This window comes from Rhizopus delemar, genomic scaffold (genome assembly GCF_000149305.1).
Source record: "Rhizopus delemar RA 99-880 supercont3.2 genomic scaffold, whole genome shotgun sequence".
In the NCBI taxonomy this organism is placed as follows: Eukaryota; Fungi; Mucoromycota; class Mucoromycetes; order Mucorales; family Rhizopodaceae; genus Rhizopus; species Rhizopus delemar.
The window spans coordinates 2,323,148-2,346,680 of record NW_027137828.1 but is presented as its reverse complement, the minus strand read 5'-3'; the positions used below and the strand labels follow the sequence as shown (position 1 = coordinate 2,346,680).

The 23,533-nt window shown below is 34.5% G+C and overlaps 7 protein-coding genes across 7 annotated transcripts; 3 read left to right on the top strand and 4 right to left on the bottom strand.

Moving 5' to 3' along the window:
- Positions 1–323: 323 nt before the first annotated feature.
- Positions 324–1,625, bottom strand: RO3G_03132 (uncharacterized protein; the record flags this gene model as incomplete). Its single annotated transcript, XM_067657723.1, has 2 exons — positions 324–1,158; positions 1,345–1,625. The coding sequence occupies 2 exons, from the start codon at positions 1,623–1,625 to the stop codon at positions 324–326; spliced, it is 1,116 nt and encodes a 371-aa protein (XP_067513824.1).
- A 3,006-nt stretch (positions 1,626–4,631) lies between these two features.
- RO3G_03131 (uncharacterized protein) lies at positions 4,632–4,927 on the bottom strand (the record flags this gene model as incomplete). Its single annotated transcript, XM_067657722.1, has 2 exons — positions 4,632–4,777; positions 4,870–4,927. The coding sequence occupies 2 exons, from the start codon at positions 4,925–4,927 to the stop codon at positions 4,632–4,634; spliced, it is 204 nt and encodes a 67-aa protein (XP_067513823.1).
- Positions 4,928–7,018: 2,091 nt separating this feature from the next.
- RO3G_03130 (uncharacterized protein) lies at positions 7,019–9,772 on the top strand (the record flags this gene model as incomplete). Its single annotated transcript, XM_067657721.1, has 8 exons — positions 7,019–7,235; positions 7,282–7,319; positions 7,369–8,806; positions 8,857–8,977; positions 9,030–9,262; positions 9,307–9,412; positions 9,459–9,636; positions 9,680–9,772. 8 exons carry the CDS (start codon positions 7,019–7,021, stop codon positions 9,770–9,772), a joined length of 2,424 nt encoding a protein of 807 aa, XP_067513822.1.
- A 346-nt stretch (positions 9,773–10,118) lies between these two features.
- Positions 10,119–13,899, top strand: RO3G_03129 (calcium-translocating P-type ATPase, PMCA-type; the record flags this gene model as incomplete). The annotated part of the gene is made up of 4 exons (XM_067657720.1): positions 10,119–10,565; positions 10,623–10,853; positions 10,908–11,598; positions 11,648–13,899. The coding sequence occupies 4 exons, from the start codon at positions 10,119–10,121 to the stop codon at positions 13,897–13,899; spliced, it is 3,621 nt and encodes a 1,206-aa protein (XP_067513821.1).
- A 3,178-nt stretch (positions 13,900–17,077) lies between these two features.
- RO3G_03128 (kynureninase) lies at positions 17,078–18,218 on the top strand (the record flags this gene model as incomplete). The annotated part of the gene is made up of 4 exons (XM_067657719.1): positions 17,078–17,185; positions 17,238–17,456; positions 17,507–17,682; positions 17,732–18,218. The coding sequence occupies 4 exons, from the start codon at positions 17,078–17,080 to the stop codon at positions 18,216–18,218; spliced, it is 990 nt and encodes a 329-aa protein (XP_067513820.1).
- A 131-nt stretch (positions 18,219–18,349) lies between these two features.
- Positions 18,350–18,949, bottom strand: RO3G_03127 (uncharacterized protein; the record flags this gene model as incomplete). The annotated part of the gene is made up of 1 exon (XM_067657718.1): positions 18,350–18,949. One exon carries the CDS (start codon positions 18,947–18,949, stop codon positions 18,350–18,352), a length of 600 nt encoding a protein of 199 aa, XP_067513819.1.
- A 1,524-nt stretch (positions 18,950–20,473) lies between these two features.
- On the bottom strand, positions 20,474–20,875 carry RO3G_03126 (uncharacterized protein; the record flags this gene model as incomplete). The annotated part of the gene is made up of 3 exons (XM_067657717.1): positions 20,474–20,582; positions 20,628–20,649; positions 20,683–20,875. The coding sequence occupies 3 exons, from the start codon at positions 20,873–20,875 to the stop codon at positions 20,474–20,476; spliced, it is 324 nt and encodes a 107-aa protein (XP_067513818.1).
- Between the last annotated feature and the right edge of the window lie 2,658 nt (positions 20,876–23,533).

The window sequence follows — 23,533 nt, the reverse complement described above, 5'->3', positions numbered from 1 at the left end:
AACCCTGAATCCTTTTTTCGTCAGATTTGTAAAGCGCTGAAAGCACTTCACTGCTGTTAATCAGGTTGATCAAAGACGTAAATGTTTCGACAGTATTCATGTTTAATAAAAGGACACCAGCCAAGAAAGAAGATCCCCTCGGCTATGAAATTTTATTAGCTTTGATGTGTCTTTATGACATGAACTTACATAAGTTAAGTTTGGTCTATATCCAACGTATGCATGCAACACCTTTCTTAGCGAGTTGAAGAGTGGGCCATCAGGCTAATATAAAAAAATGTCTCTACACATTAGGTTCATATGAACTAGGATAACGCAGCTTTTTATGGTACCTGGAACACACAGAGACTAGGAAGTGTCCTTAAGATGTCTTCGTCAATGGCCTTGTTCAAGAAGCTGATCGCGGCTGGGTTATTTACTAATTTATCCTGATCCTCTTCGCTTTCAATATCATCATCGTCTAAATATAGGTTGTCTGTGTCATCATCCTCGTCGTCATCGTCGTCATTGTCACCATCGTTTTCATCATCTCCTTCGTCATAATCGTGTGTAGTATCATCCTCTTCATTCTCAAATTGAAAATCCAACTCCATTGCAGGTCTTCCACCTGATTCTGAATCATCTTCATCCTCTTCTTCACTTGACTCATATCTTGATTCTTCCACATCGCTAGGATAAGTGTTGATATCTTCTTTTTTCTCCCTCAAGACATCCAGACTACTTGTCCTTTTGCGTTGTTTGTATAATGATAAATTACCAGTACCGACATAACTGTTCAATGTAGGTGCAATCTGTTTGGTACGCTTTGGTTTTCGAGCAGACGTAAGAGGAGCTCGTTTTAGACAGTCGATGAACGTTTCTTTCGTAATGTTGAGCCTATTTCCGATCTTCAATTTCCAAACTTTCCTCCTGCATCGCGGTGGAACACCTTGATCCCAAAGGCTGACTGTCTTTTTATCCTGAATACGTTGGTTCCATTTTGGAATGATATCTGTTTCCCACAAATATATCGCCTGCGATGTCTTTTTATCCTTCTCCTCTCTTTTGCGTGAAAGTTCCTTTTGTTTCTTGGCCTCTAATTTCTTTGCCTTTTTCATCATGGCTTGATATTCTTGCAAATGTTTCTTTTCTTCTTGAGGATCTTTTGGTGGAAGCATCCTACGTTATACAATTTAGACATCAATGCAAGAGATTTTTAAATAAACCTGTTACCTAGGACGTGTTTTGGAAACAACTGTGTCTAATAATGACGGTTTCTGATTTGTTGATTTTGATTTTTTGAAAGGATTGAGTCTGTTACAACAAATTAAAAGCAAACTCTCAATACACTCTATGCATTCTTACGTTGATTTATTCTTTATACCCATTGATGTACCACCAGAGGTTACAACCACATCCATTTCGTTTACATTACGTCGAGCACCCCGATTTTTACGGCTCGTGTCCTCTTTAGCACCCGTAGATGCCACTGCTGCAGCCGCAGCTACAGCAGCTACTGTGGCAGCAGTGGTATTTGTGTTTGATGAATCGTCCAAAACGTCTGATATGGAATAAAAGGGACCTGATATATCTGAACTTGTGATGGTCATATTGTTATTCTCTGTAGGTGAGGCACGACGAGGCATGAATTTCATAAGTTTGGAAGGGGAATTGACATTGTCTCTTGGTAAATCTAAAGAGACTTCTTCAAAGAACTGATCATAGGTATTTTGGGAATTGTTATTTTCAGAATGTATGTACAAATGTGGATTATTATTATTAATTGTATTAGAATCGTCAAGTGATATTTCGTCTAGCATCTTTTTGGCAGAGAGATTGCTTTTGCTTTCAAGATGAATAGATGCTAAGGTTCCAGAAAGATTAACATCTTTTGATTCTTTCATTATTTATTTTCTTGCAGAAAAAAAGGAAAGAATGAAAAAAAAAGCGGCCGTTTTAAAGGACAGCAAAAAAGATGATTTGTCTGACGTTCAAATTTATTCTCCCCGCATCGTATATCACTGCATGAAACTCATCGTGCTATACTACCGCATCAGCATCCTATAGCTTACTGCTCTGTATACGTCTCTATTGTGGTATATCTTAGCTTTCTAAATTATTTGAATGAAAATAACTTGTGGTCTATGAATTTGAATGAATTTCTTCCTGACCGAGTACTTCAACTTGATTCCATCGTTTACTATGTCCTGTCCCTCACCATCACAAGGCTCTAACCTGGAAATATTACTATTGGACATTTTATACCTGGCATCTCCAACCTTTGTCTCTTGTTTTGGGCTGTAACTTACATGCTATATGGCAAACTGATTGGAGCAGATTTGATCATGGCATTCTTTTCGTCGTTCAAATAATGCTAAATTCTTTAAAGCGTGGATCCTTCAGTTATAAGGCAAAGAAATGATCTTGATGTCATTTGCTATGCAGCGTATATTATGTACTAATATAAAACAACAACCATAAAAAAGCATGTTTTTATTCTCTCATTCTTTTGCATCAGTCTCACTTCCCCTTTATTTTGTTATTTGACTTATTTGGCTCTAGATGAGTACTGTATAATGGATGTTTGTGATCTCCTGAAGAAAATCATTGCATGAAATTAAGGAGTGCTCTGAAGCAAATCTCCACGTCTTCTGAGGTTAAAAGCTTTTGAATTTTTGAGTGACAAGGTACTTGAACAAATTTCAAATTTAAAGAATATACATAAATTAAGAGCATTCATAAGCTGCTATTATCTCATTAAATAGTATAGAAGAAAAAACAAAGGGGAATACCTCTTTCTTCTTTTGAAAAGACTATTAAAACTATGTATTATTTTTTTTATTTTGAAGAATCTTAAATTGTAGTCTCGACCGGTAGAAGAGAACGTATTAAGAATATGTGATGACTAGGCTGTTTTCACTACTTAATATTTGTTTATTCACTCGTAACTTTTAAATGGCCTGTCTAGGTATCAACCTCAATTTTATCTTTACGTACAATCGTGTTGATCGTTGATCTAAGCAAATCTAGCAATAGTTATAATAGCAAAAACACAGAAAAAAAGTGACTATTTTTTTTGTTTATAAAGCAAGCTCTGATCGACAGGATCAACCACGAGAAGACTAAAGTACATCTTATCCAAAAAAAAAGCGATAGCATATATAAAAGTGCCAGTACGATGTCTGAAGCTGATGAGCCTTAAAAGAGGTACGATGCGCATTAACGCATCTTCTAGTTCCTACCCTTGATGAATCAAGCTCTATTCCTAAAGCTTATCCATCATGAGGGGCTCACATTGAGGCCCAAGCAACTTTCTGAACTAATGAGGATAAAAGGGGACGCCAGTTCACCCACGATTATATAATACAAACGTGACCCTATCGCACTAGTCGTCACCGATAAAAAAAATTGCTATGGTCTGCCATGTTACTCGAAATAGCTTTTGGTTCGATACCTTCTAACAAAAGCACAGTCATTTACTGTTGTAACCGCATGGATTACCCAACGGCCGCAGATAAGAAAAGAGCTTGTTTGCACCATCACGTCAATGGATAATGCCAAGTAGCTAAATCCTCAGATCTGCATCTTGAATCACCAATGTGTGTTAGTTTACAGTGCAGCCCAGATAGAATAGACAGTTTATCTTTAAACAAAGTGGATCAGACCATAACAAAAAGTGAAATTAGATCAGTTTCTAGAAAAGAGAAAAGAAAAGAGAAAAGAAAAGAGGGTGAAAGAAGGGCCGTGTTTCAAGTTCAAAAGTTTTTCATTGGACAGTGTTGCTTGTGTGAGTATTTGCAAACTTTATTTGAATACATATGATAAAGTAGCTATGAAAGAAGAAAGGATTATAGTGTGGATGATATAATGACAGAAGAAAGAAAAAGATTAAGCTATGTTAAGTTTTCTTTAGCTCTTTATAAATTTAATAATATTTACTGTTTGTATGATTTTTATGATTAGACTTGGTACATTATGTCATATGAAAAGAGGTTTAGGAATCTTAAATTGTTTCAATAAAAGTAGCACCAGTTCATGTCATGTTTTCAAATGCTGTATACAAGTATGAGCATCTTTGAGGAATAATATTTTGGAATCAACAAATGAAGGCTTTTGACCTTTCACTTTACATTGTATGTACTTTTTTTTCGTGGTATTTCGTGTCCACTACATAAAGTTAAAACCATAAAAGATCAGCAAAAGCCATTGCTCTACTTGTAAAAATTATTGTATTTTGAATGCTATAGTATTGGTATAGAAAGCTCACATGAAGCATCTATGCAGGGAACTATTTAGCTTTTTCAGGGTGAGAATCAACAAAAAGATGAAAAAAATCTCAATAAAAGGATGTTATCCAAAGCCACTATTTGAATAGAGTGATCGATAGGTTTGGTAGAAATAGGCAAAGATATAGGAATTATGATAAGTTTGAAACTGAAACTGATACTATTACACATTTGAAGTGAATGGTTACAAGACACCATATTTAATATACTGCTGTTGGTGGCTATGAATATAATTAATATGAACACTCATGGCTTATTGAAGCTAATATCAACCACAAAGGAGTATGTTCTGAGGAATATTACCAAGCTTGAAATTCCTTCCGCCCAGCATGTTTTCTATAAACGATGTATTAACAAGAGCTGAATTTATTGTGTTTTATCTAAAGAAAGAGATTTTTTAACAGCACTATAGACAGACAATGCGTTTATGTGAATATCAACAATACAGATGAACTTGACATCAAATTTGAAGGTATGAAACGTACTAATAGTAATACCTTGGAATGAATGATCTATATTACCATTTGCTAGGTTACTCACAGAGTACGCTTTACTTCTTATTGGATGAAAACTCATATAATTTCTGCCTTGTTCAATAACTTACCAGCCAAAAATGCATATACTGCGATAGAAAACAAAAACTTTGCTTTGATAACAAGCATGGGAGATACTAATATTGTGTGATGCTGTGTTTCGTATTATTGAGCATACAGCTGTAGAGTACAAGAACCAGAAACCAAATCAATATTTTCAAAGTCAAAGGAACCGAATGTTATAAAGAGATACTTGGCAGGAAGAGAAGAGAGTGATCGATCTTGATGAATAATGCAGCCATTTGATAATTATATCACTTATTATATATCATTTGACTATTGAATGAAAATAATGATTACACTTTGGAATAAAATGTAGCTTGATTTGGAGTATTTTTGAATTTCATGTAAGTACCTTGCCATACCTTATTTCATTAGCTCAAGAAGACCATTTTACTCTGAATGATTATGATTAGACTGCAACCAGAGATGACAATGATAAATAGGTCACTAAAAGTGTCTTGTAATTAAAAGCAAATACGATCAGAGTGTTCATATGCCTCAATCATAATAGACTTGATCGACCCTGTATTAATTCTGGTCTAAAATAAAATAAACCCTGGAGTAGTTATTGAATGAAATAAAGCTTAAAGATGCCGAGATCAAAAAAGGTTATAAAATAACTTTATTCGGCAAAAAAGATTGGTTTGGTACACTAAATGATCAATCTATTCATTCTTTAGTTGCCTTATAAACTCGTTAGGATTGAGTTTTCTGTGACAGTTTATACCTTTAATATTATCAAAACAATAGAAAATTATCTTTATTGAGCACATATTTTAAAGATTGTTTTAATCAAAAAAGTATGGTTTACTTCTTGTTTCATCAAATTATTTAACAAATGAAACGATTTTTAAAAGGCTGAGAGAGAGAAAGAGAGAGTAGGTGTTACAAGATGTCAATTCGATAATTATAAAAACAACTGCCTTTTAAACAATAATTTTCTTCTTCTTTTTTCCTTTTCGCCTTTCCGTTTTAAAGAGAAAGTGAGAAAGGTAAATAAGCTTACTTTTCTTGGTGTATAGGCAATAAGATGGAACAGAATGTTTATATTAAACATAAAGAGTGAGTCATGTGGATACTACACATGATACTGTCATGTGATGCTCTTGTTTTTTAAATATTTTCCCGTTTTTTTTTTTATTTTTATTTTTTTTTTCTTTTAATTCCAAAGATCCAAGATAGTTTGCGTGTATAGAAAGTGTAGAGCGTATATTTTATGAACATATCCGATACCAGTCCAGTTGATCTTAAACCAAACAGTCGCTCTTCTTCTGTAATGAGTGTAGACGATGACTTGTTTACTGAAACAAAACGTAGACGTCTTGTCAGTTCTGCAACTAATTCAGTTGAATCTTCTCCTTGTCCTTCTTCTGTAATTACAATATGTTTTCTTTGTTTTACTTTGCTAATAAAGATAATCAATAGACTTCGAGTGTAATTGATTTAACTAGTTTATCTGATCAAGATACACCTACTCAATCCATGCACGAATTGACACTTTCAGATAAAAAGCCTTCAAGGCAAGCACTATTTTTAGAACAAATGAGACGTCGACAAGAAATGAAAGAAAAACAAAAACTAGAACAATCTCAAAAACAAGAAGAACAAGAAAAAGCAAAGGAAGAGATGCGTCGACAACTACTCTTACAGCATCAGGAATTTCAAGAAATTCAAAAACAACAGAAACTGAAGGAGTCCCTACTGATGATGCAACAGTTTAACGAAAGAAAAGAACAAGAGCGATTGATGGCAGAACAAGTTGCGATAGAGAAAGAAAAACAAGACAAGATCAAAGAAGAAGAACGAGCGGCGAGGATGGCAGAGAAAAGGATGAGGATTTTAAAGGAAGAAGGCGAAAGAAGAGAGATAAAGAGGAAAGAAGAGGAAGAACAGAGAAAAGAAATGTTGAAAATAGAAGAGGAAAAGAAAAGACGAAAAGAAAGAGAAGAAAAGTTGAAGAGAGAAATAGAAGAAGAAAAGAGGAGGATGGAAGAAAGAAGAAGGGAGGAAGAAGAGAGGAAGAGAAGGGAGGAAGAGAGAAGAAGAGAAGAAGAAAAGCAAAGAGAGATAGAATTAAAATATCAATCTTTACAGCAAAAATTAAAACAACAGGAAAGAGAACAAAGAATAAAAGAAGAACGAGAAAGAGAGGAGAGAATGAGAAAAGAGGAGAAAGAGCAGCAGCAGCAGCAGCAGCAGACGACAGAAAAAGACCAAGATGTGATGATTGATGAAGAAATGACGAATCGTAATTTATGTATTGGAATGATAAAGACAGAGATCGTTACTTTAGGACCCTTGAATCTGATTAAAGATGATCGATTTGAACTTGTACACATTATACCAGAAGGTAGAAGACATAACAATAATTATTGTAAGTTCTTTCTTTATAATAACAAGAAGCTAATCTATTCTGATAGCATTTGCTGTGACTTCAAGAACGATACCACCTAAATCAGTAAGTAATCAATCAATAGGTTTCCAAGGATACTGATATGATGAATTAGCTTGGTTGGATACCATTTAGTGATACCAGAGTATTAGGACCCTTGGTTGATTATCAAATGATTTGGTGGGATGCAGTGATTCCAAGAAATAAAGTGACCCAAACAAGGACACCTCTGTTTATTATCATGTATTGTAGACCACAAACAATGAGATCTATTGCAAAATATTTACAAGATCAACGATTATATCTTGCTGAACCACCTTTTTTTAATCCAGAATGTAGATACTCTAATCCACATGCAAACATAATCGAACCAGTACAACAACAATACATGAGAAATACAAACTACAGTTATGGTTACAGTCATAATTATCAAAAACAAACACAAAGAGATATTGAACAGTTGCTTGAAAGTATACCGAATAATGTACCCAATTTGAAAAGAAAGAAAAAAAGAAGAAAGATGAGACCCGTTATTCAGATTGAATCACAAGATGAGGATGAGAATTTGATAATAGAACAAGAAATGAGTGAAGAAATAAGTGAAGATGATGATGAAGGTTATGTGGAAGGGCTAACGATCAGGTTGATGAATCATCAGATAAGTGGAGTGAGTTGGATGATGGACAGAGAGAATAATGAAAAGAGTCAAGGTGGTATATTAGCTGATGATATGGGATTGGGTAAAACGATTCAAACGATTGCGTTGATTGCTTCTACAATGAAATCAACTGAAAAGAGAAGAACACTGATTGTGACTCCACTGGCATTAATTCAACAGTGGGCAGATGAAATAAAATCAAAAACTGAAAAAGGAGCATTTAAAGTGTTGATTCATCATGGACCTAATAGAACAAGAGATCCTAATAAATTAAAAAATTATGATGTCGTCATCACAACGTATCAAGTAGTAGCAGGAGACATGCCAAGTGATCAAGAAAAGAAAGATCAAGAGGTAGTGGTGAATGAAGAATTCGGTCCACTGTTTCAAATAACATGGTATCGAGTTGTGTTGGATGAAGCACAACAAATAAAGAATAGGACAACAAGGTCTTCTGTTTCTTGTTCTGCTTTATTATCAACCAAAAGATGGTGCTTGACTGGTACACCAATTCAAAATAATGTGGATGAATTATATAGTTTACTTAGATTCTTAAAGATTCAACCACTAAATGATTACACGATGTTTAGAAGAACGATATCGATACCAATACAAAATGGAAATGCTGGTTTAGCATTAAGTAGATTAAAAGCAGTATTGATGGCTATCATGCTTAGAAGAACAAAGGCAGTGTTGATGAAGAAAGAGGAAGAAGAGAGTTCGTTTGATTTACCAAAGAGAGAGAAAAATGATATTTTATTACAGTTTAGTGAATATGAAAGAAGACTATATGATTTATTAAAAACAAAGACACAGAATAGTGTTGAACAACTATTAAGTCAAGGTCAAGCTGCTTATTTAAATATGCTTTGTTTATTATTGAGACTACGTCAAGGTATTTTGAATGATGAAATGTATGACTATTAATCATAAGGAATTCTATAGCTTGTGATCATCCGAAGTTAATATTGAGTTCACTTGAAGAAAAAGATGTTTGTGATATCCTGTCTGATACATCAGTTACTACTATTAACAATAAAAAGATCATTTGTGAATTATGTGGAAGGTAAGGAAAAAGTATGTTGAGAACAAATAGAATAATAAGAAGACATGTCTAGTTCAATGGAAAGTTCTTTCAACACATTCTGTGAGAACTGTCAAACACAAATCGAAAGTACAGTCAAAGGTGGACTGTTCAAGACGAGCACAAAAATTAATAAAATGTTGGAAATATTACAAGAAACAAGAGAAAAATATCCAAATGAAAAGACAATCATCTTTTCTCAATTTACTTCCATGTTGGATTTATTAGACATTCCTTTAAGCCAACATGGTTTTACGTATTGTAGATGTAAGTATGACACTTGTTATTTATTATTTATTTACACTACTTAGATGATGGTTCAATGTCAGCACAAGAACGTGAAAGAAGTTTACTCTCACTGAGATATGATCAAAACTGTACAGTCATGCTCATCTCTTTAAAATGTGGTTCATTAGGGTAATGGGGATGACGTACAATCAGCTGATGATAACACTCTTCATAGTTTAAACTTGACTGCTGCGAATAGAGTGATCTTGATGGATATTTGGTGGAACCCTGCTTTAGAAGAACAGGCAATTGATAGAGTGCACAGAATAGGACAACGGTTACCTGTTTATGTGACTAGATTAATGATTGATAACACTGTTGAAGAAAAGATTATTAAATTACAGGAAAAGAAGGTAAAATTTAACACTTTAAACTTTTTACTTAGTTCTTTCTTAGGCTATGTTATCTAAAGGTGCATTAGGTGATGGAAGTATGGTGAAGAATACAAAATTATCTGTGAATGAGATTCGCTCATTATTTGAAATGTAATAAACTTATCTGTCGATCTCTTTTTTTGTTCTATTAAAAAGGGTAAAAATGTCATTTACGTCCATAAAAGGAAATCATGTATCTTTTGCTTATTATAAATATCGGACAATCAATAATTCATAAAAGGAAGGAACTACCTTTTTCTGAATCAGAGGGATACTTTAGAACTTTCTAAATAATTAAAATTTGGATTTTCTCGAAAACATAAACTGGGATAAAGTGAGATTACTGTCATTTAAATATTTCTCAGAATTCTTTCAAATCGTTTGATTTTTATAAAATCCCTTACTTTTTTATTTTATTTTATTATTTTTAATTAATAAACTTGCATTGATTCAATGAAAATATGTCTGCTATTAAAGAAGATACATCAATAACCAAATTGGATTCTATTTCGGTTGACATGAGAGATCAATTAATGACTCCTCATTCAGACCCTTCAAATCCATTTGCATTTACTCCAGATCAACTATCCGCATTACAGGATCCTAAAAACATTCAATTGTTACATGCATATGGTGGCTTAAATGGTGTTGCAAAAGGATTGCATGCCAACATAAAATCAGGCCTTACTTCTTCTGATGATTTTGATTCAAAGGTCACTTTAAATGATATCACACTCGATCAATCACTCATTAAAGAAGCATCACCTTCTGTGCAACAAACAGAAATTAAAGAGGATGGAAAACCATTTCACAAACGAAGATCGATCTTTGGTGAAAATATTTTACCAGAAGTCAAAGGAAAAAACTTGTTTCAACTCATGTGGATGGCATTTAATGATAAAACCTTGGTAATCATCCTAGTTTAACCATGTCATCATCATACATATTCATCATTGTATCATTAGATTTTATTGGCTGTGGCTGCTGTTGTTTCTTTAGCTGTTGGTTTATATGAAGACATTGCTCAGGCAGAATATGATGCTCAAGGAAATAAAATCCCTGGTGTAAAATGGGTCGAGGGTGTTGCTATCATTGTTGCTATCGTTATCGTTGTCATGGTCGGAAGTGTCAATGATTTTCAAAAAGAAAGACAATTTCGTAAATTAAATGCAAAAAAAGAAGACCGTGTAGTCAAGGTAACCTAAAAACCTTTTTTTTTTTTTTTTTTTTTTCTAATATTCATCTAATAGGCTACTCGCGACAATAATACAATCTTTATTTCTGTTTATGATATTCAAGTTGGTGATGTCCTTCATCTTGAACCTGGCGATATTGTAGCTGCTGACGGTATCTTTATTGAAGGCCATAACGTACGTTGTGATGAATCGGCTGCGACCGGTGAATCAGATGCTGTTCGAAAACAAACTTATGAATCCTGTTATCACATCCATCTCGAACAAGAAAATGCATCTAACCAACGCTCTGATCTCTTGATCGTTCCACAAACCAGATCTTCCATCAGCAGCAGTAGCTTAACTATAGAAAAGAAGAACACTCAGCATAATGACCATCACAAAAGCATTCCCGATCCTTTTATCATTTCTGGTTCTAAAGTACTTGAGGGCGTCTGTACTTATATGGTCACTAGTGTTGGTATCAATTCATACTTTGGTCGTACCATGATGGCTCTTCGTACAGAGAATGAAAGCACTCCACTCCAAGAAAAACTCAATGGATTGGCTGGTATGATTGCTAAATTAGGCTCGGCTGCTGGTATTCTTATGTTGATCACTCTTTTGATTCGTTACTTTGCTGGTTGGAGATACGGTATACCCAGTTCAGCTACTACTATAGTCTCTAATATCATGGATATTCTTATTGTTGTTGTTACCATCGTTGTTGTTGCTGTGCCTGAAGGGTTACCTCTTGCTGTTACCCTTGGTAATAAGATTATTTCTATTTATATGTTTATTAATCCAATTGTCATTAGCCCTTGCTTATGCTACCCAACGTATGCTTAAAGACAATAACCTTGTTCGTGTCTTGGCCGCTTGTGAAACCATGGGTAATGCTACCACCGTCTGTTCCGATAAAACTGGTACACTCACGCAAAACAAAATGACTGTCGTCGCTGGCACCCTGGGTTCCTCCTTTCGATTCTTGCAAAACCCACCTGCTGATCGTGTCGATCTATACGATATCAAAACAATCGCTCAAAAGGTGCCAGATCCTGTCACTCGTCTCGTCAATCAAACGATCGCCATCAACTCTACTGCATTTGAAACTGTGGATGATAACGGTGAGCGTTCCTTTGTAGGCAACAAGACTGAGACTGCCTTGCTTCAATTCGCCAAAAACAATGGCTCCACAGATTTTCAAGCACTTCGTCAACAATGGCCAGTCATTCAATTGTTCCCCTTCAGCTCTGATCGCAAGGCGATGGCCACTGTGATTCAAATGACGCTTGACTCTGGCAAGACCATCTATCGTGCTCACATCAAGGGTGCCTCTGAAATACTTGTCAAGCACTGTTCCCAAGTCTTGACCTTGAATGGTACTCAATATACTGACGTGAATAAGGATGACATCAAGACCCGTATCATGACTGCAGAAGACAGAGATCGTATGGATCGCATCATTCAAAGTTATGCAACTCGCAGTCTTCGTACACTTGGTATGGCTTATCGTGATTTTGAACAGTGGCCTCCTCGTAAAGGACATGAAAAAGTAGTTGGCGATGAAACAGAGGTTCCCTATGAGGACCTTTTGGCTGATGATGGTCTTGTCTTGATTGGTATTGTTGGTATCGAAGATCCTCTTCGACCTGGTGTTAAGGAAGCCGTCAAGGCTTGTCAAAAGGCCGGTGTCTTTATTCGTATGGTCACTGGTGATAATGTGGTGACAGCAAAGAGTATCGCAAAGCAGTGTGGTATCTATACACCCGGTGGTATTGTCATGGAGGGACCTGTGTTTCGTAATCTGCCCCCTAATGAGATGGATGCTATCCTTCCTCGACTTCAAGTGTTGGCTCGTTCGAGTCCTGAAGACAAGCAGATCCTGGTCGGAAGACTTCGTGAACTGGGTGACATTGTTGCTGTAACAGGTGATGGTACAAATGATGGTCCTGCTCTTAAACTTGCTGATGTCGGCTTTTCCATGGGTATCACAGGAACAGAAGTCGCCAAGGAAGCCTCTAGTATCATCTTGATGGATGATAACTTTGCGAGTATTGTGAAGGCTATCATGTGGGGTCGCTGTGTGAATGACTCTGTAAAAAAATTCCTCGAATTCCAAATTACTGTCAATATCACTGCTGTTATTCTCACGTTTATTTCTGCTGTTGCAAGCTCAAAGCAAAAATCCGTCTTGACTGCCGTTCAACTCTTGTGGGTCAACCTCATCATGGATACTTTTGCTGCCCTTGCCCTTGCTACAGACCCTCCTACTGAAGAATTACTCGATCGTCCTCCCGAGCCTCGTTCATCTCCCCTGATTACCTTTAAAATGTGGAAAATGATTATTGGTCAAAGTATCTTTCAAATCATTGTTACCATCATATTGCTTTACAGCGACATATTGCACTACGAGGCTGATGACCCTATCTTGCAAACCATCGTCTTTAATACTTTTGTTTTCTGTCAACTTTTTAACGAACTCAACTGTCGTCGTATAGATTCTCATCTCAACATTTTCCATAATGTCTTTGCCAACAAGTTCTTCCTCTTTATCTTCTTTTTGTGTGTTGGCTTACAAGCCATTATTGTTAACTTTGGTGGTACAGCTTTCCAGGTGACTCGCATTGATGGAATTTCTTGGGCCATCTCTGTCTGTGTAGGCCTGATCTCGCTTCCTATTGGCGTCATTATTCGTTTAATCCCTGATGAGCTCTTTGGTTTCATCTTTTTCTTTAACCCTGCTGCCCGTCAAAGATATCTCGGTGGAAATGAATATAATGCGATGGCTCCCACAGTTTATGTCACTGGAAATGAACGTATTGCTTGGAATAGTGCTTTTGATCACGTTCAATCCGGACTTCAAGCCTTCAAGCATGCATCACATGTTCCCAAGTACTCTGAAAAGCGATCAAGTGATGGTGGTATTGCTGCCTCAGTTGTACTTCCAAGTATGGTAGCCACCGCGCCTTCTACAGGATGGGTTCCTAGCAATGAGGTAAATCAAGAAAACTTTGAAGAAAATCAGGATACCGTCCTTTCTGCAATCTCATTTGAGCAAAGATCTTAATTTTATTCAATTTGATGATAATATATTGTAATCTAGTACGTTGTACCTCACCCTTTTCTTTCGCTTTACTATTCATGTATCATTAATATTAATTTGTAAATAAATAAAAAATGCTTAAAAACGTGTAATACAGCTTTTTTTTTCTTGGATTGCGCACACAGTTCCTTATACATTATTTGTGTAAATTGGCCACGTCCACCTTTTTTTTCACTTACTAACTATGCAAAAAAAAAAAAAAAAAAAAAAATAACCCAAAAAAATAGCAAACATGGAATTTATGTTTGCAATAAAAAGCAGCCTCTCATACGATACCAGATTTATATATAGCATTCTTCTCTTTTTTTAATGCCATTCAGCTTATTCTGGAAATCTTTAACTGTTGGGCTATGGGGATAAAAACTTATCATTTCTATAAGCCATAATGGTTTCCTCTGCAAAATGCTATCAGATAAGTGGAAAGCAGTGTTAATAAAGACAGCAAGTTTCTTGAACATAACTGGACAGAAATATTAATCTTTTATTTTTGAGCTTAAAAATATGTCCTCCCAAAAGTAGACGAAAGGAAAAGCAGAAAAAAAAGTTCGCTCTATTTCACAAAATACTCAAAGTGATTTGGAAGTACTCTTAGAAGCCAATTTTCCGTATGAAAGGATCTCTAAGCGCTTAACTCACCATAAAGTAATTGTCCATCAGCATAAATAAAAGACAAGAGATGTCCATGAACTATAGAAAATGATCAAAACTGAGCTGATAACGTTCGGCGTTGACGTTCTATGCCAATACATTGATAGCATACGGGCTAGAATTCAAATCGCAGTAAAAGATTTAGAAATACTGATAGGATATATGAAGTGTCAGTCTCAGTCATCAAGACATAAACAACATAAGAATAAAAGCATTTACCTCCGAAAAGTAAAGCAATCATCGATTGCAGCCTAGTTCTGCTTCCTTTTCAGAAGAGAACGGCAATAGTTTTGTTGGCAGTGTGGAAGTGACTGTTGTTTAGAAAGGCTTAATAAAGCCGGGAGTATGACCATGTCCGTAAATGAAAGAACAGATAGTGAAACAAGAGAACCAGAGAGCGAGACAATAAAGTTTTTTTTTTTACGCATGTTGTTTTTAAATTAAAAGGAAAAAAACGATAGATAAACAAAGAAAGACCTCCATTCACTTTTTAAATGTTTTTTTCTTCTTCTTCTTGGAATACTACACATACCCCTGTTTTATCCAACGTTTTCTTTGTATCTTATCAGGTCAATTATGATGCAAGGATTGATTTTTTTTTAACATTTGCTTGAAGCAACTTATGCAAAAAGAGGATAAGGTTTAAATGTAACTCTCTTATTAAATTTCAAAACTACGTCTACCTCTTCTACATGCTTGGCAAAGAAGCAAAGAGATGCCTTTTTTTTTTTTATCTTTCTAGAAGAAATCTGAAACAAGATATACCCTTTCAAGTTTTTGAATATTTATCATGCTTTTTTTAAGTTTGATATTGAACAAAGAAAAGCTTTATGCAGTATACTTCATATCTCTTTCTACTCTTTAATATGGTCTTAGTGTTCTTCTTTCTTAGCCCTTTCTCAGTTTCAACGTTAACATCGTTGATTCTGTTGGCACAAGATGAATTTTTAGATTTTACTTGTATCGATAAATCATAATTTATTTTCCCAAAGAAAAACAAAACAAAGTAAAATGATACGGACTAGTAAACTTCGGCTATATCATAATTAGTGTGATAGATCAAAAGGCTATTGTAAAAGAGGATGGCAAGGTATTTCTAATCAGCTCTCTCTTAGTCTCTTGTAACAATATATCGCCATTTGTATTCATTAAAAATCCGTGGCTACACAGGAGAAGGAGCGTATTAAACACTTTAAAGCCACAATTGCAGTCGTAAAAAAAGTCTGGAAAATGTACATTTATATACTTTTACCTCTTCTCGATAAACTAGTTTAAGCACTTTGAACTCAACAACTATTAGTCAGAATGAGTAGCCTTTGTTGATGGCTTCGTTGACTTTGTCTTATCTCTTTAAATCATGTCAATCTTTTAGACGTTTGAATCTGTCTTTGGATAATTACTCTCCACTATTAAAAGCTCGATTTTGATAAGTCAATATTAGGACTGTTACGATGAGACCCGACAGGTGAATACTTTAGTTTTTTTAGTAAGTATTCTCATTTTCTGAAGTGATAGGACTCATCAATACTTGAAAAAAAAAAAAAAAAAAAATTGTCGAAGTTAAAAATTCATGTCCCATTGAGTCCTACGGGCCATATACTGCAAGCATTTATTAAAACTATGAGCTTTGAAGAAAAATTTATTTTACTAAGACTTGCAAAGTATTCTTATTCTATCTTTCAATAATTATCTCTATAATTTAGATAAAATGAGGCTCAGAGCATGTACTACATCAAAAGGTCAAAATGAATACAATAGATTGTTCCCTAGTCTTTTTTGCATGATTGAGTCTTTAGTTTGCTTTTATCCGTGTGACTCAACTATTTTACATCTCCGTGCAAAAATTCAATTTAAGATCTCGTCTGCTGCTACTGCTCTCTCTCTCTCTCTCTTTTTCTGCTTAGTTTTTTTTTTTATTTTAAAAAAAATGACATTGAATATATCTGACGCCATTGAAATATATGGTCATCCGCTTACATCTGTTGAATTAGCTGAAAAATTGGATGAAAATGATAGTCTTTCAAAATTTCGTGGAGAGTTTGTTATTCCTACACTCAAATCACTTTCTGAAGTGACAGGTACAAGATATACAACTTAATATTCTTTATTTCCGCTCACAGTAAGGTATGTATCTTTATTCAGACAGGAATGAAAAATCAGATCAAGAGTGTGTTTATCTCTGTGGAAACTCACTTGGATTGATGCCAAAGCGTTCGCGTCAATTAGTTAATGAAGAATTCGAAGCTTGGGGGAAAAGGTCAGTCTAGGGAATCGACTCATAATTGTGATGCACTAACACTTTTTTAGGGGCGTGGAAGGTCATTGGAATCACCCTTACAATAGACCCTGGGCAACTGTTGATGAATTAGTAAAGGAACCCCTGGCTCACTTAGTCGGTAAAAATAATAATACATATTTATAAAAAAAAAAAAAAAAAGAAAGAAATGCTGATAGTTTTTATTAAATAGGTGCAAAGCCAATCGAGGTAACTTCCATGGGTACTCTAACTTCCAATATTCACTCTGCACTCATTTCATTTTATCAACCAACAAAAGAAAGATTCAAGATCTTGATTGAAAAGAAAGCATTCCCTTCAGATCATGTAAGAGCTTGGGATGAACAATAGTATTTCTCACGCTTTATTTTTTATATAGTACGCTGTTGTATCCCATCTTCATTCACGAGGTATTGATCCTGAAATCGGACTTTTGACTGTGGCACCACGTCCAGGAGAGCAAACTTTGCGTACAGAAGATATCATCAAGGCAATCAAAGAAGACAATCAAATTGCTGTTGTTATGCTTTCTGGTGTTCAGTATTATACCGGACAATTTTTTGAAATGGAAAAAATTACAAAGGCAGGGCATGAAGCAGTAAGTAACACCAGATTCAAATAAAGCTAGACTAATATATCAATACTTAGGGTTGTATTGTTGGTTGGGATCTTGCTCATGCTGTTGGCAATGTACCTCTTAAATTACATGATTGGGATGTCGATTTTGCTTGCTGGTGCTCATATAAGTATCTTAATTCTGGTGCAGGTGGCATTGCGGGTTTATTTATTCATGAGAGATACAAAGATGATTTCAATCGGCCAAGGTAAGACATTAGAAGGAATATTGTACGATTTTTATTAATAACTACTTAGATATGCTGGATGGTGGGGAAACAGAAAAGAGAATAGATTTGAAATGCTTCCTGAATTCCAACCTAGTGAAGGGGCATCTGGTTATCAAATGAGCAATCCAAGTATTCTTACAACCATTTCACTTTTAGGTTCACTTCAAGTCTTTGAAGCAGCAGGAGGAATTGAGAAATTACGTCAAAAATCATACTTGATAACTGGCTACCTTGAAAAATTACTTTTAACTGAATTAAAGAAAGAATTCGATGACGAACTCATAAAAATACTGACGCCCAATGACCCAGAGCAGCGTGGATGTCAGCTGTCTTTGGAATTCCCAGAGAAGATGATGCAAGTATTTGAAGCACTTCAATCCATTGGTATCATTGTTGATGAACGTAAACCAACTGTAATTCGAGTTGCACCTGCACCACTTTATAACTCATACAAAGATGTATACAATTTTGTAATTAATTTAAAGAAAACCATGAAACAAGTTTATGCTAAATAATTAATTCTTCTAATTCTTTAATTATTAATTATGAAAGAAAAAAAAAAAAAAAAAAAAAAAAAAGGAGAGGATAACAAAAAGATGAAATAATAATAAAATACATGAAATAATAACAACATGTCTGTGTGCCTTTATCTTTTACGCTTTTTCATATACTCTTCATTCTCCGATTGATATTTACAGTTATTGTAATTTTGAAATCCTAAAGGGGGAAGATCTCTATGTTCCAACTTTGGTTCGGTTGGATATGAAGATGATAGACTGTGAATAGAAGGCAGTCGATTGGGTTGATCAGATGGTGATGTAGGTTGTGGTGGAGTATGAATACTACTATGTTGCTGTTGTTGTAGTAATGTAGGCTGTGATTGTGGAGGAGGAGGTGAAGCAACAGAAGAAGTTGAAGATTTAGAGTCTCGATGTAAAAAATTATTGACTGTGTTATTGTGTTCTTCTATTGTGTACATATTTTGAGATCGAATGATAGTTCGTAGCATATCTTCTATTGTTTTTAAACGTTCCTCAATGGCCTCCAGGGCTGCTTTACTTGGAGCGTTTCTTTTGTCATCATTAGCGTTAGAAGAAGGATATACACAGGGAACTCCTGACTTTTCACAATTTCGACATGGGGTCTCTCCATTACATTTAGTCTTTTTCCTTCTACACTCTCCACAGGCACTCATTATCTTTGCCCTTTTCCTGCGTGGTTCAGTTGATTGTTCGTCAAGAGGCATTTTTATATTAAAGAAAATGGTTCACAGAAAAAGAAAAGAAAAGAATAAAAAAAAAACTTGCTAGGGCGATTAAATAAGGCACAAAAACAGAATAATGATTGGATGATCTCCGCCTGTTCCAAAAATAAAGTCCCGTTCAGAGACATGGCATATGTGAATGAAAGAAACAAACATGGTTTATATAAAAACTGATGTCTATTCATCCAATTTAAATGTTTCAGTTTTCATTCTTTGCTTTTGTTCATTTTTTTAACCAAGCAAAATAACCCAACCTCGATTTTCTTGCCTTATTTAGTACATCAATGATCCTGTGATTTCACAACATGTGAACATATTTTCCGTATTAAAAGTCTCTTCCTTCAATCTCATTCTTTCCTTTTTTATTGTTATTTGTAAATACGCTTTCTTTGGTTAAACAGTTCCCCGAAATAAGGAAAAGTAAAAATAAACTTTTAAAAAAGGAAATTTTTTTTGGTTGGCTGAATCATGCCAAGAGGGCTATTATTACATTCATATTTTTCCATTAAATGGAAATTTAGAACTTTTAAAATGAGAAAATTTTATTGGTCAATTGAAAAAAAAAATCATATCCAAATTGAATATTTTTCCAGATAACGTTCAAATAATGAAATAGAGTGCCTTATCCATCCCTGGCAATCTGCTAGAATATTTTGCGGATAAGCTTCTATAATTTAAGAAGTCGAATTTTCGCTACTATCAAAGGGTCGTCTTTTAACACTGTATTTTGCCTTCAACCGAAACTTTTTGATAGGATGAAGAGATGAATACGGAGGAAGGTAAACACGTTTGTAGCTTTTATTCTTAATTATCTCTCAATGTACCTGATTTGCGGATAGAAGCATTTTCCATAAGGATATTATATATTCTCAGCTAATTCTTATCAAAAACATCCATTACATTGCGCAAACGATTCAAGAAACGCTTAGTTCTTGTTCTTATCCTTGTTGTTCTCACTGTTTTCCCATCAGCTTTTCTTTTTACATCCAGTAGACTTCCTTAGAGAAATGTCAAATAGTCCTTGGCTGGAAATAACGCGAAACATGATGACTATAATCTTTCTGTTCTTCTCAACCTTTACTTTTGCTTGTTCTCCTGCTTTTGATCAACCATCATGCGGCTGATGTGAATGTTAAAACCAGCTTCATCAATATAAATATAGTTCTTTTAAAACCCTTATCAACATCTACTAGCCATTATTGAATAACAATTTTCTTTTTGTAAGAGTATCGTCTAAATTGCGATACTCTGCAAGCTTTTTTTTTCTAGTTTTTTTTATACTTAAAGCACACTTTTTTTTATATGGTGATAAAACTGAGCTTTGCTAATAGAAATAACTGGATATTCTTCTATTAGCTTTTCCCTTATTTGCTCTAAATTCATTCGTGCAAAATTGTCAACAGGCTTTATGATAGATAATGGACGCTCTTCTTTCAGCACTCCCCCTTTAGCTGGACTTCTTTTCTTTTTAGGAACTTCTTGTTTTTCGTTCCACATCTTTCGAAATCAGTATGCAGTAGAAGTAATAATGCCTTTTTTTGATGACGTGAACTTAACAGGAACCATGTCAACAATCAGTTTGATGAAGTCAACAACTAGAGTGTCAGTGCATGATCTGTAGGATGTAGTGGTCTCATTGCTGTTGTTTTTATGAAATTACTTGCAATTTTCAGCAGATTTTCCTAATTTGATTTTTTAATCCTCTTCAGTTATACTTTGATTTTCAACTTCGTTTTGTTCTTTATTACGTTCGCCTATTTCAACGTCTTCCACAATTTCCTCGTCAACTTCTATTGCCGCTTCATCCACTTTAAATTTCATACGCATCACTGACATCAAACATGTGTGAATCCCAACCGCCTGTTCTTCATAACTATTGAAACCCTCCATATGAGTATCTGCTGCCATTATTGTTTCCAATCAGTGTATAAGGATTTTGTTCGGATACCGCATTTTTAGCTGGTCATCATAAGAAACATTTTTTAACAACAGGGCTTAAACTCACGAACAAACAAACAGAAAACGACCATGGAGATTGGGGCTTGTGCCGCCAGACGAGAGAGTAATCCAGCAGAAAGAACTTGATCATTTCGCTAGGGGACTTTGCCCCTGTTTCCAATCAGTTAAAAAAGAAGTCGCTCTCTATTAACGCTTTAGTTTTCCAAAATAGTTGTCGCATTTTCAGCAGAGAATCAGAACTCGCATCTGCATCTATGACATGTCTTTCCTTCCTCATTTATTTACTTTTCCTTTTCCTTTTTTTCACTCTTGATCCTAAAGATTGTTTTTCGATTTCATTAAACTCCTTTTGGATCTGACTTGGGCGATTAAGATGTGCTGAAGACTCCACGCATTCACTTTTTTTTTTATTGTAAATAAAATTTGTTTTTAATCAGATACTCACATTAAACAATCCGCAGCTCGGATAATTAGAATACAATATGCCCGTTTGCCAGTTTTGTTATACAGAATTTTCCAGTTTTTTTATCGTCGGCTCAAGCAATCATTTTACGGTGTTTGTACTTGCATTAGCACAATTTCTAAAGGTGATACTGAGCTCATTGCTTTTTTTTTTAGGAAGCTTGGAATCTGTTGTGCACTATACAAGACTACAATGAAAACATTGGATAATCACTGTTTGTCCACAAGTAAGATGTTGAGCGGACCAAGGGCCAGTAATCATGTTACATTCGCTATGACTTTGATGCTTTCGAATTCAATACGGTGGTAGAGCCGCTGAACATCAGCAGAATGATAATGACAGAAAATAAGGTTTATAGCAACAAGTAAATTAGATAACTTTGTAGCCGAGATATTTGCAGATAATAAAGTGAGAAATAAAAGTGAAATAGTGCTTGAAAAACTAGTGAATGAGTCTCTATATAATCTCTTTATTAGATTTCAAGACGAGAGAGAGAACCTGTTTAATCAAACTACGCCTTTATATAGGAAATGGAATTATTCAGGAACCGAAATGAGTTCAAGGTCAACTTTAGTATTAAGCTTGTACAATACAAATATTGTATATAGTTAATATTGTAAATGGGACTTAGGGAGTATGTAATATATAATATTATGTATTCGGCACTTGTTATTTCTTATATAAGATTTGAGTAATCTCATACGAATAATAAGTATTTCATGAGGTAAATACGACAGTAGATAACTGTGATTAAACATTCCTCGAAAACTCATGGTACAATAGTATTTCTTACAAATAGCCAGAATTTGATCCATGCGAATAGCATGATGATATTTTTGCTTCTTTTCAGTGAGTTTGTATAAGCGTATTCATTAGCAAAATAAATAACCTTTATTTTTATGCAAATTTCCTTTCGACTAATAAAATCCTATTATATTTGTATGCTACACAACTGTATCCCAACTAAACTATCAGTAATTGCTCATAATATTGTTATTGGAATAATCTAAATGCTCATGCTTTTATTTAATTGGCATACGACAAATTTATTTGTTTCCTTTTAAAGATATTATCAAAGGCATTCTTCAGTTTCTGTTTATGGACTTATCGAATCCGATCTTTTCTTTTTAAATTTTATAAATGATGCAATAGCAATGGCTTATTAATGTTTACAAATGGTGTAAAGTATTTTTTGCTATAAAAAAAGGATATTGCCATTATATTTTAGTAGACAATCATTCTTGTATTGTAATTTTTATTTATAAGGTTGTATTGCAAATAACAATTTAAATAGATTTTGCTAACGGCAATCAAATCATAATAATCTCAGCAGTCATAATCATTCTCAATCTGCATATTATTATTACTTTTTTTTTTAAAAAAAATCAAGAAGTTAAAATGAAAGAAGAATATACTTTACAGCTGGCCATAAAAGCGGCACCACAAGAAACTCTACAATATTCTATTTACAACTATTCATCTCATTCTGGCTCTTATTATCCACAAAACATCGCCATGAACAGCCCAACTGAACAGTCTTCTAGATGGTCGTCTGGCTCCCATGACCAGTCTCAGTATGTCACATTAAAACTAGAAAAGCCAGTTGTTGCCTGTAAGTCTATAAACCTGTTTTAAAATACTCAAATTAAACATTTCTTCTAAAAGGTCAAATACTATTTGGCAAATTTCACAGACGTAAGTTTTAGTGAAAAAAAAAAAAAAAAAAAAAATGACGACAATTATGCATAATTATTCATTTTTACAGCCCACGTATGTAATCTGAAAGAATTCAAAATATTTGGTGGACTGGATCCTAACAACTTGAATGAAATACTACATGACGGTACATACAGTAAAAGAGAATCAATATTATTAAGCCTTTCTGACTAGAATTTATTTAAAGGTTTAAATAATGATACTGAAACTGAAACATTTCCTCTGCGCTACACCTACGACAACATGGTAGCTTTTACTATTATTATTGATATTTGCATGTCACTTATGCTTACAATTTAGGTGTTTCCTATACAATATATCAAAATTTCTCCAATAGCAACATTTGGAACAAACTTTAACTATAGCATATGGTATGTTGAAATCAAGGGTATAATAGAAGAGAATCTGATGGTTAGAGTATTCAATGG